Source organism: Moschus berezovskii, chromosome X, assembly GCF_049115385.1.
Source record: "Moschus berezovskii isolate FMDL1 chromosome X, NW_MosBer_1.0, whole genome shotgun sequence".
In the NCBI taxonomy this organism is placed as follows: domain Eukaryota; kingdom Metazoa; phylum Chordata; class Mammalia; order Artiodactyla; family Moschidae; genus Moschus; species Moschus berezovskii.
In genome coordinates this window covers 62,364,932-62,376,690 of record NC_142488.1, presented here as the reverse complement: position 1 = coordinate 62,376,690, position 11,759 = coordinate 62,364,932, and the positions used below count along the sequence as shown (strand labels likewise).

At 53.7% G+C, this 11,759-nt stretch overlaps 1 protein-coding gene across 2 annotated transcripts; it reads right to left on the bottom strand.

Moving 5' to 3' along the window:
- Positions 1–1,574: 1,574 nt before the first annotated feature.
- Positions 1,575–8,681, bottom strand: GDPD2 (glycerophosphodiester phosphodiesterase domain containing 2). Of its 2 annotated transcripts, XM_055438431.2 has the most exons (15): positions 8,568–8,681; positions 8,182–8,285; positions 7,833–7,926; positions 7,606–7,665; positions 7,316–7,414; positions 7,044–7,137; positions 6,751–6,896; positions 6,553–6,635; positions 6,294–6,444; positions 4,338–4,559; positions 3,982–4,130; positions 2,300–2,447; positions 2,059–2,141; positions 1,780–1,808; positions 1,575–1,692 (listed from the first exon to the last, which is right to left on the bottom strand). In XM_055438431.2, exons 1-15 carry the CDS (start codon positions 8,670–8,672, stop codon positions 1,640–1,642), a joined length of 1,620 nt encoding a protein of 539 aa, XP_055294406.2. In that variant the 5' UTR covers positions 8,673–8,681; the 3' UTR covers positions 1,575–1,639. The 2 variants fall into 2 exon arrangements, with proteins under 2 accessions (XP_055294406.2, XP_088690392.1); XM_088834266.1 differs by having other exon boundaries at positions 1,640–1,808.
- Between the last annotated feature and the right edge of the window lie 3,078 nt (positions 8,682–11,759).

Sequence of the window (11,759 nt, the reverse complement as noted above, 5' to 3'; positions counted from 1 at the left end):
TCCCAGGCGGCGTGGACCCCCGAGAAGACTGGGACCAGGCAGTTGCCGCGGCGTGGGCTACTGGGGCTCCTCCGGCCTCGCAGTCGGTCGCACGCCGGCGCCGGCGCCCATCGCGTCAGCTGCAGGCCAGGTATGTTGGTGTGGACGGCGGCCTGTGTCTGTACTACCTGTGAGTGCATGGCGGGGACGGGGCGGCGAGACGGGAAAGCGCAGGGTCCGCGAGGAGGAGGGGGCGGGAACACAAATTCAAACTCACTTCGGTCGACCCATCCCGAGAACGGAATTGGCCAGGGTCATCCTGGGAATTGTAGTTCTCGGGGCTGCCTGCCCTGCAACCAAGCAGGGTCTTGTCCCTAGGTGCCAGTGCCACCCCTGGTCCGAGGGAGAGGAATAATTGAGAACCGAACCTCCTGACCTCGTCAGATCCTTAGTTCGATTTCCCTTCGTGTGGAGAAACGACCCGGGGCGAATGTGGGTGCGGTGGGGGACTAAAGAGGCAGCCAGAGCCCCCTCCCGTCCTTGTGTTTTCCTTAGCCCCGCCCCCACTTCAATCAGTCACATTATCGTAGGCCAGATCCGCTCCGGTCACGTAAATTGTTTAGTCCAGGGACTCACGAGCAGCAAACACACTGGGGAACTTGCTCATCGGGGGAAGGTGGGTCGGGCAACCAGACCCTGCGCGCAACCCAGAGAAGCAAGAACTTGTGGAAATAGGATCATGCCCTTCGGGTCCGGAGTAAAGAACACAGGTCCCCAACGGGCACGAGAAACAGGTGGCATCCAGCTAATACTTCACAGGTGACGACGGGCGCGGTCCTCCTTTGGGGGCAGGTGACCACAAGGTGGCGCGCCAGCGCAACACTGCACAGCGCGCTTGGGCCACCGGGAATGTCTCCTGTGGCGGTGGTCTCCTGCTGACCATTTGCAGCCCTTCCTTGCCCCAGGAGGTCCACTTGCCACCGCCAACCCACGATTCTTCTCATGATGACCCCTCAATGTCATGTCACATACAATTCGAGATGCAAGGTGCATCCTTCACCCAGTGCCAGCACCGAAAAGATCAGACTGTGCCAAATGGACATTAAATTCATTGAATAACAGATTAACGGACAAGAGTTAAGAACCAGTGTGTCTCGAAGAAAAGACTGCACAAGAAAAAGCCACTTGCAGGTACAGAATTATATGGCTAGTTGGGCTCTTTAGCCCCTAGTCTCTAGGCAGGAAATCAGATAAATTGCATATATCAAGAGAAAGTGAATGGAGCGAGGGTGATGTCTCCATCATCTTACAGTTCTCCAGGAAAAGCCGTTTTGTCATCTCCTTCAGTCACAGTTCTGAGCTGTCCCATCCCTGATACCCTGTGCCTTGTACACAAGAACACCTGCGCATAGATCTGAAACGTTCTCTTGGCAATCTCCTTGTCTCTTCCTCTGTTAAGTTTCATTTGGGGACAAACTTCTTGTGACTCAGTCTTTTTGACCACCTCAGGTCAAAATCCCAAGGGGAACACCTCCTGCTGGCAAAGTTCACCCCACGCCAACCCCAGCAACATTCCACCTCAGCCACCCTCTCTTCCTTGCTGTTGGCCAATGCAAACAGGCCTCCAATTTTGGCTGGGGGGTTGCCTAAGACAGGGCATTCACTCCATTATGAAATTGTTGATCCTGGTCAGCAGCACTGCTGCTTCTAGCCCTGGAGAGGTAAGAGGGGACACATAGGGAGTGAACAAGGGGAAAGCTAGAGGCGGAGGAAAATGAGGTAAGGGGAAACAGCTCTTACCAGTTCTCTGTCTCTCCTTAGCACACCTCCTATGGGGAGAAAAGCTTCGCATTGTGAGTTCAGCCAGCGTCAAGCACAACCTTTTGACCCTGAGTTCCCCCAAACTGACTTTTCCAGGTTCAAGCCAATTAGACATATAAAAGAAGGGTTTAAGAATCTCCAAGGGTCCAAACAGACCAAACCCCAAGCCCTAGGCAGCGTCAATGAGTCTGAATATGCCCCATCACCAGGACCCTAAGGAGAATGAAGACCCAGAAAGCTGAGGCACAAAGGACTCACCATTGTAGGAGGAAAGTCCACAAAAGCAGCAGGATGGAGACACAATTGGTAATGATCCATATTATCAGGTAGGTTCGAGCGGGCTGTGAGAAAAGAAAAAGGTCCCTGTTAGTGGCCAGAGCCAGCCATATACACATCCAGGGGGTGTATGGGGGGAAATAAGTAAGGAAGAGGGGAACAGGGTTAAGGAGAAGCAGGGATAGGAAAAGAGGAGGAGGGGTGACAGTCCCTGAGCTCTTACAATAAGCCAGACAGGGTAATGCATCTGCTGCAGCAGCTGGCAGTCGTTGGTGGTGACTGAATCCACCCCTGCACACCAGAGTAGGGAGAAGAGCCAGGGCTTGTTCACTACAAATAGGTTCACTGAGACATTGTTGTGGTGCAGTACCCTGTGCAGGCGGGGAAGAAATAGGGAACATTCAGAATCTTGAGGCTCCCTGCATAGGAGGGAAATGGCCCCTCTCCGTGTTTGAATCCACAGTGTCCCTGCTCCAGTGCCATCGCTTCTGCTTTTGGAGAGCAGGCCCCTACCTGCTCTGTCTCCCAGTGGATTTCACCCATGGGTCCTAGTTTTGCTGTCTGGGGTCACACAAATGTGTCTCTCCTCTTTGTCCCATACCATCCCTTAAGAGGTTCTGAGGGACAGTGTGACCACATTCCCCTGAGTCTTCTTTTCTCCAGGCCCAGTTGCTTCAATCAGGGGCCTGGGTTATCATTCCTTTCACCATACAAACCTCTCTAAACTGACCTTACTCCCATTTACCAATATTCCTTTTGAAGTATGGAGCCTGCATCTGAATGTGATAGCCTGGGTGGGCTGGGGCTAGCTTGGAAGAGAGCAAAACTCCTCCTGCCTTCTGGGTGCTACGTCCATGTGAAAGCAGCCCAGGGTCAGGCTAGTTTTTGGCAATGTCAGGTGACTTTGACTCATTCATTATACACAGTGTACAATCAAAGTCCTGGTCTTTTTCACACTTGTTCCTGCTGATGCCAGTGTCTCCCTCTCTTATTTTTGTGCAATTGGGCTTCCTCTGGACCCTGAACATGGGTCTTTACATGTATCTCCATTTCATTTCATCTTGGTATATTTGACCTGTTAACTTAGAGTGCTTAGATCTTCCGGGGCCTCCATTTTCCCATCACCTTTTCCATTACCAATTCATGCCTTCTGGAAACATGATCAGCAGTCGATATTGATCAGGACAAGACTAAGGGGAGTCTTAATCTGATATCCTGTCTCCTCCCATGGTGACAACTTGGGGAAAGGTCCTTGAAATACTTAATATGATAACTGGGCTATCATTCAGTCCACATTTTTTCCCTATCTAACCACAAGGATATTATAAGAGAGCTTGGTGACTACAGGTTTTGAAGTCTATTATGTTCTCTGGTTGCATCCACTCACATCTGGGACTCTCTTGCCTCTCTCCCCTGGATCTACCCTCTTTTTGGTGTAGAATGAAAGCTAAAATCCTGGTGACCTAAAAGTCCTACCCAGTTTGGCCCCTGCCAACCTTTCCAGTCTCACCTTCCCGTTGCTCAGGAGGCTGCTGTTCCTGCTGTTCTGCAGCTCTTCCCATTGTCACCTCCTTGTGACTTGTCAGGTCTCAGCCCAGACACCACCTCTTTCACCATTCTTCCTACTGTGACCTTCTCCCCTCTCTCCCAATCTCTACCCCATTCCTAAATTTTTGTCTTCATGTCACTTATCACTATCCAACATGCATATGTTTTGCACAGTGGTTTATTACCTGTCTCTCCCATGCCCCAAACCTGCAATAAATAGACCCTGACACATAGCAGGTGTTCAATAAATATGTGTTGTATGAGCAAATGAATGAATGGCCTTTGCCCTCCCAGCCTTGGCTCTTCTATACCATTAAGCCTCACGTGATCCCTTGGCTCCTTTCCTCTGGCACTCACTTGATATCCAACAGTGGCAGGTCTTGATAGGGGAGGTTGAGAAACTGGGGACTCTCAGTGCCATGGCCTTCCAGATGTCCATATATCTGGCGCATTTGGGGGGCTCTTTCTTGGACATAAGCCCGATCTTCATCCGGTAGCCAAAGGACCTATGGTTCAGGGTAGGTGGGCATGAAGTTGGAGAAGGCCTGGGGATTCTGGGGGTGGCAGCAGGGGCAAAGGTGTATGACCACAGATGGGGTACATGAGCTGGGGCAGGGCCCTGGGGAGGGGGGATGCCTCAACATTATTGTCATGGTCTTGGGAAGGCAGGGGAGAGGGGCAAGAGGGAGCACTTGGGGTCCTGACAACATCACCATGGTCTGGGACACTCCTGAACTCAGCACAGTCTCCAATGTCTGGTTGACAAAACTGTCATGATATGTGTGGTTTTCTGGGGGGCGGCGCAGGTCAAATATGATAGAAAGGTTGAGGCCTTCAGCTTCCTTCAGTATCTCTTCCAAGGATGGCACTGTTTGACTCTCAGCATCTTCTCGATCATGGCCTGACAGCTGCTTAGCCCCCCAGAAAGGTTGCCTCTATAAGAAGAAGAAAATTATTTCAAGACCAGAAGAAGCTTCCAGGCTGAGCCGCCATCCTCATTATCTTTACTCATTTCCCCCACTTGGTGAACAGCTTCGGCCCTCTGTTGAGTTAGGGTTTTTCCTTTTTCCAAACTGTGACTTTTCTAGACCCTCTGACACCTTACTTTGACCCCAACCTCCTACACTCCGGGTTGCCTAACTTCCTCACTCTCACTACGCTTTCTCTTGGTCTCATGGAGACCTCTGGGATCTTGACCCCTTGGTTTCCTCCCAGTCCATCAGCCCCTTTCTAGCCACACCTACATCCCCTACCCACAGTCCATCCTCAGCTTAAACTACTTTTCAACAACCCCCTCAACTCCTTTCCTGCCCCACGTGCCCCACAAATCCTAAACTCTGAATTCTACAATTGTCCACTTCCTCCACCCTCTAGAATTGTGGGGCAGAGAATATCACATGGGCTGTTGGCCCTGCAGCCTTGTTTTGTGTTCTCTGTGCCACTTAGCCATCCTTTTATTTGCCCTTGATTTGCTCCCTCTTCCATTCCTCCTGTTGGCTATTCCAAATCTCTGCTACTCTCCTCTCCTCCCCTTGAATCAACAAATGACCTTGCCTCGTAATCACTGACATGGAAAAAGTGAGCTATTGACACATTAAATATTTACTACGTGCTAGGCAGAATTAGAAGTGCTTTATGTGTATTAATTTATTTAGTCCTCCTAACAATCCTACAAGGTAAGTACTCTTGTTACTCCCATTTTATAGATGAGGAAAATGAAAAACAGAGACCCTAAAGAATGTTGCCCAGGCTCACACAGCCAGGAAGTGGTTAAGCCATGATTCAAACTCAGACATCCCTTACTCTTCAGCAATCAGATATGTCTTCATCGCTCAGAATACATACCCAGCTGAAGGGTTGGATTACGGGAGATTTTTCAATTTTAGGTTATTTCTCTGATGTTTTACTTTTTTTTTTTTTAAACAAGGAACTTGTATTACTTTGGTAATCAAGAAAAGGGGAGTTAAACAAATTAAGTGTCATTTGAAATATTTTCCATCATCTGCAGGATTGAAGTCCACACTTCCAGGCCTGGCATTCAAAGCTCACTAGAGACCAAGACTCTACTCCTCCAGGCCCCAGCCAGCCTCAGCTCCCATGACTCCCATGCATCTTTATCTCCCACTTCCACTGAGCCACTTTTTCACTGTCTTGTTTTTTTTTTTTTGGCCACACTGCACAGCTTGGGGGATCTTAGTTCCCCAACCAGGAATCGAACCCAAGCCCAAGGTAGTGAAAGTGCTGAGTCCTAGCCACTGAACTGCCAGAAAATTTCTACTGAGCCACTCTTCATTCCCTGAAAACACTTCATATTTCTGGGCTTTACCCACATTCTTCCCTCTAACCAGAATTCTCATTCCCTGCCTTGCCCATCTTAAAAACTACCCTCAGTTCATATGCTGCTCAGGCATCCTCTCCTGTGAACCCACTCCTGATCCTCTCCCACACTGCCCCTGCCCAACAGTGACCTCTCTCTGCTCTCTACCCAGTGCAGACCTTGTTCTCACTTGAGGTTTCCTATTCTGATAGGCTTACTGGGAAAGAATGACCTGAGGGCAGAGACTGTATACCTATTGCCCAGCACAGGGCTCAGCAGATGGTTATCAATGAATGAACTCTGCCCAGAGTGTCCCTGTACGTGGCTGTCTCTTGCAGAAGGCTGTCCTCACCTGAAGGAACCAGGCCCCGGCATTGAGCCTTTTCAGTTCAGCCCAGGAGAAGTTGCTGCTGTGGCTGTTGACTCGGTCTGGGAACAAGGAGGCCACATCTGTGGTCCTGGTCAGGCGCTCATCATGCATGAGAAAGGGGATCCCATCGGAGCTGAAGGCACAAGGGGAGTCAGAGGACAAAGCTCCGGGGCTGGTCATCACTTCTGGAGCTCCCCTGTTGTGTCATTAGGGTCGGGGGAGGGGCCCCAGCTTCCCTCACCTGACCATCACGTCGGTCTCAAACACAACAGCTCCACATTCAGCTGTCTTCCGCAGGGACATCAGGGTGTTCTCAGGGGCCAGCTGGGAAAGGTGAGGGAGCAGGGAAGAGTGGGAGCCTGGGAACCCACAGGCCTGACCGCAGCAGCCTGGAGAAGCAGACCTTCTCCACCCTGCCAGCATTCTGCCCCACACTCACCATGGGGGCCCCTCGGTGTCCTATCAACTTAGGCTTGTGTGGGAGGTCTTTGGGTTCCATGATACAGGCTGAGGAGATGAATAGGGGCACCAGGTAGATGCCCAGGGTGGCTCCAAAATATAGGACCAGTAGGAGGATCTTGGGACCTGTGGGGAGTGGGGGACAGGCCATGGAGAAAGGGCGGTGGTGGGCCCTCAGGGCAGAAAACAGAGCGCAGGTGTAGGAAATGGAGCAGCAGGCGGCAGAAGCACTGGCAGGCATTAAGGGGCCTGGAGGGTGGGGGGAGTTGGCACCTCTTCGATGGATATGGTAGAAGGTGTCAGCCACAGGCCAGGCCAGGAGGGTGATGCCAGCAGCTGCTCCAATGTGAAGGAATGGGGCTGTGGCCTGTGGACAAGAGCTCGTAAGGAGGGCTCTTCTCCCTAGAACCTCTCCCCTTCTCGTCCTAAGAGCTGACTTTTAAGTTGAGAGCTTCCCATGATCTCGGGGCACCAGGGAGCACCCTGTGTCCTGGGGTTGGCCACAGGCGAAGGTTCCCCCCAAGCGCTGGATATCAGCCACTCACCTGCAGTGACAGACGTAAGCTCTGCCACTCCTCCTGCCATCGGACCTCCAGTCCCACAAGGCCAGCAGCCACAAGAAATATGATAAGGAGCAGCAGCACCTGGGGAACCAGGGGTGAGGAGCACGTTTGTGTCAACCTGGGCTGCCTAGGCTGCCCCTCATGCTGTGAAACCAGGAGCATTCCCTTCTCCTGGGTCATCCACGGTCCTCCTTTCATTCAACATCTATTTACTAGGCTTTGGGTCCTGGTCCAGCGCACCCCTCTCCTGCTTGCGCCCATCCCCACTCTACCTTGTGGACGGTGTGCAGACACAGAGGCTGGCCGTAGAGCCACAGGAGCAGGGCCAGGAGCTGGGGGCAGAGGTGGTGGGAGTCATGATGCGCCAAGAAGGGTCACTGAGTGAGTGTCCTAGGCTGACCCCTCCCTCTACCCGCCCCTCGGTGGCCAGGATGAGAGCGACAGCGTAGAGCTGCGAGGAAGGGAGGGCTCAGGTTAGGCCAGCTGCCCCTGCACCCACCAAGAGTAGGGATGCGTATGTGACCAGTAGAGAGATGACCAGCAGGAATGCCGGGGACCAGTCCATCCAGTGCCCCCATTGCTGGAATAGGAATCTGTGGGAGGGGAGAGGGAGGTGTCCGAGTAGGGGAAGGGAGGTAATAGTGGCCTGAGGGGAGTTGGGCTGGATGGATCCAGGACCAGGGCTAGAAGGGAGTGAAGGGAAGCCCTTCATGGGGTCAGGGGCTCCAAGGTCTGCGGAGACTTCATGGAAGGGTTTTCAAAGAGGCAGGGTAGGGACTGAGCACCCAGGGGTCCCAGGGTGGGGAGTAGATGGACATGTCTGCTGAGGAAGGGGTTCCGTGACACACTCATTGAAGTTGTGCAGGTCATTGAGAAGGATGAGCACGACATACAGCCAGGCCAGGGAGAGGAGGAAGGTGAGGAAGAGCAGGCCAAACCAGACGCATTCGCACTGCAGAGGGGCAAGAGAGAAGCTCACAGCGGCTCACATCCCCACTTCGGCTTGGAGTCCCCAGGGGATGGCAGCTCAAGGGGGCTTCCTGCAAGGCGTGGGGCTGCTGTGCTTTGCAGGCAGTTCTTTCCATATTTGAAGGGATTTTCCTCCTAGGGAGAGAAAGTCCCTTCCCCATCCCTGCCCCTCCACTGTCTCTGAGCACACCTGGCTATCTTTTCCCCTCCAAGTGGTCCCTGCCTTGGACTTCCACCCCTACCCACCCCCCCATCCATACTTTACCTTGTTGGTTTGCATCCTATCTTTGGGGCATTTCTTCCAGTGGCAGCTGTACAGGCAGTGGAAGCAGCGGGTCCAGACAGAGCAGCAGCCGGGGGACTCGGCCATGGTAAGGGCCTGGAGGGAGGGACGCTTGGCTCTCAGGGACCCTGGCAGAAGGCAGATCCCAGCCTCCCTCCCAGTGAGGAGCCCAGTGGGGGAGGAGCGGAGGCCTGGGCCACTGCTCAGCAACGGAGGTTACAGGGCAGGCTCCAAGTGCCAGATTGGAGGAGGAGAGGAGCAAAGGGGACAGTTTCTGGGGTCTTCCTTTCAACGGCACACCTGGAAAGTCAGTGAGACATTCAGGAGGTCTAGCCTCTAGGCGGATACACACCCACCCTGTCCAACTCCTCCCCTTTTAACAGCATCCCTATCTGGGGATGGAGTGCTTGCCTCGGGTGGGGATTCAGGAAAAACTGCCTGGGGTGGGGCAAACAGGGTTTAGCAAGCTGAGGCAAATCTGACCAAGCTTCAGGCAGCCCCATGGTGTGGCTTTCACCCCAAGAACCAGGAACAACCTGAAGCAGAGGCACCAGTCCTGGCCCGGGCCCCAGGGAGGCCTGGCTACTGGCTAGTTGGTCAGCTGCTGTGGATACAGAGATTAGAGACATCACAAAGCCCTGAACTGAAAGATTCTGTTTCCACCTTCTGGAGGGCAGGGGGCACCACCAGCTTGGGGAAGTCTTGAGGAGTACGAGTTGCCTGGGTCACTCCTTACCTCCTGAAGGAAATTTTTTCCTGCTGGCACACACCTGGAAAATCGAAGCCCTTTCGCCCCAGTCCTGTCCCTTCCTGCCCAGTCATCCCCCCACCCCAGCCAGGAACCAAGTCGCCGCCTTTCCCCTTTCAGGGGCCCCACCCTCTGAGGTCACTTTGGTGAAAGTACAACAGATACAGGGCAAAGGTGTGCGTGGGGCTCTGTGGTTGTCTTGGGGCAGGGGATCCCTGGACCTTGGGCTTTGGGGTCAGGCTGAGACCAAGCTGGCTTACTGATCTCCAGATGAGGCTGGGCATGTGATTGTGAGTCTACATGAGAAGGTGTGGGGTTTGTGTCAGCATTTGTATGTGCATGTGTACCAGTGGCTGGTGGTGAAATGGGTTTCTGGGTGACTTGGAATATATAACGGTGCCCCTCGATACACCCAAAGTGTGTGTGGTCTGGGCTCCCCTGAAGCTGTGGAGCCTTAGAGGTACACAGTGGCCGGGGCCCTGAAAGGAGTGAGGATGTGGCTGCTCCTGAAACAGCCCTTCTCACCCTCTGCTTGCCTTTGGAAAGAAGAGTTGGGGAAGGGCTTGGAAGTTCGGAGGCTGCAGCTGAGGGAGGGCCTGAGGGGAGGAAACCTCTCCCCTCCGTGACACCCCTCTAAGGAAAAAGCCCACCCAAAGGGAGGTCCCCTGCCTCTTCCCATGGTGGGACCACCAAGTGCTAGGAGCCTGCCTCGGGTTCCATCCGTACCTCAGGTCCTGCCCCTGCACCCCAGTCACTGCCTTCCAGGGTCCCCTTTCCCTCCAGGAGCTGTAGGATGGGGCCAGGAGTTGAGCAGTCAGAAAACTCCAGTCAGGGATGCTGACCAGGGGTGCTGCTCAATCCCTGGGCCCAGTGCCTGCCAGCAGGAGCCGGTCTCCTCCCTGCCACTCCCGCCTGTGGCCCCAAGCCTTCCCAAGCCCTCACACCTTCTCTCAGCAGCAGCTCCGCTCTGTGCTCTGCACTGCTTCCCAGCTTCTGTCCGAGTTGTCTGCCTCCTCCCTCTTCCAGTCCTTGGCTCAGCCCCACCAGTCAAACAGGTGGCACTGTTGCCACCTACCGGAGGCTGTGTGGGTCCTCTCCTAAGGCCTGCAGCTGCTCTGTGGCCTGTGGTGTCTGTGCCCCGTTGGTCCGTCCGTGGGTCGGTGGGAAGATGGGAAGCAGGAAGGGGGAGGGTGAGCAGATCTGCTTCTTTACTCGCTGCCGCTGCCGCCGGTCAGGGGGCTTGGGGTGAGGAATTCCTTTGTGCAGCTTTCCCCATCCCTCTGTCCCTCCTCCTGTTCCCCTCTCAGTCACTGCTGGGGCTTTGTCCTGGCTCAGGGAAGCGAGGGCTGAGGGCACGGGTGGGCGGGAAGCTAGGGGGAGGTAACCACACAACTTTGGAACTTGGCAGTAAGGAGCAGGGGCCCAGTCAGTCCCCTGGAAAAGGGTGTGTATGTGTGTGAGGAAGTCTAGCATTCAGTCTCAAGCTCCCTGGGAGGAGAGCTTTAATTCATCAGCCTCCCCTTCCCTCTCGGGATCCATGTCTGCAAGGTGGTGCATCTAGAAGAGAACTCAAGAGTTGCAAGCCACTTCCTGTTTCACCCTGTTTCTGGACCAGGGGTTTCTGGGGACCTGGTGGGGCCTGAGTGACACTAGCCGCCCTTCTCTTCCACCCGTCAGCCCAGAAAGGAGATGCTCATTTAAGATGTGCTGAGATTTGCATCATTCCAGCTGTCTTGACCCCAAGGCATCTACAGTCTCTTTCCAAGAATCACTCAAAGAGTGTATAATGTTAGGGTCACCAGCTTTTGGAAGGGGAACACATACAAAGGACGCTGTCGCCACACCATCAGCAGGAGAGGGTGGCCAGCAGGTTGTAGTCGGCTTAGCCCTAAAGCCTGGGCCTCTGGGTGGGCCAGGGACTAGGGGCTGGCTTTGACTGACCTTTCCTCTTTTGGTTTTACTTTTTGAACCAAAAGTGTTGGTGGGAAAGAATGTCTTCTCTGGGAATAAGCTTACCCTTCCCCCCAAATGCACTGGATTTGAAAACAGTGAGATGACTGGCTCTCTTATGCCAAGAGCTGGCCCCCCTCCTTCTCTGCCTTTCCATTGTATCCAGAGGCTCTAGTTGGCAATGGCAAAGGCTCCCTTGCTCCCTCGGCATTAAAATGCAAAGAGAAGCAGGGCTGCTTGCTGGCAGGAGGCCAGCAAAGGCTGTAGGGTCACCTCGATCTAGGCAGGTTGTCCTTCAGTTTCCTCTACTTGGACTCTGTTGGATTCTGGGAGTCTTCGCTTTCATGTGCCGAATTCTGGGAGCTTTTTTTGGGGGGTGGGGGCTGGGATTCAGAAGGCATGGATATGAAGGCCCTAAGACCAGGGCCTTAATCAAACAGAGCCCTCATGCAGCAAGAGGAGTCAGCCACACCCCT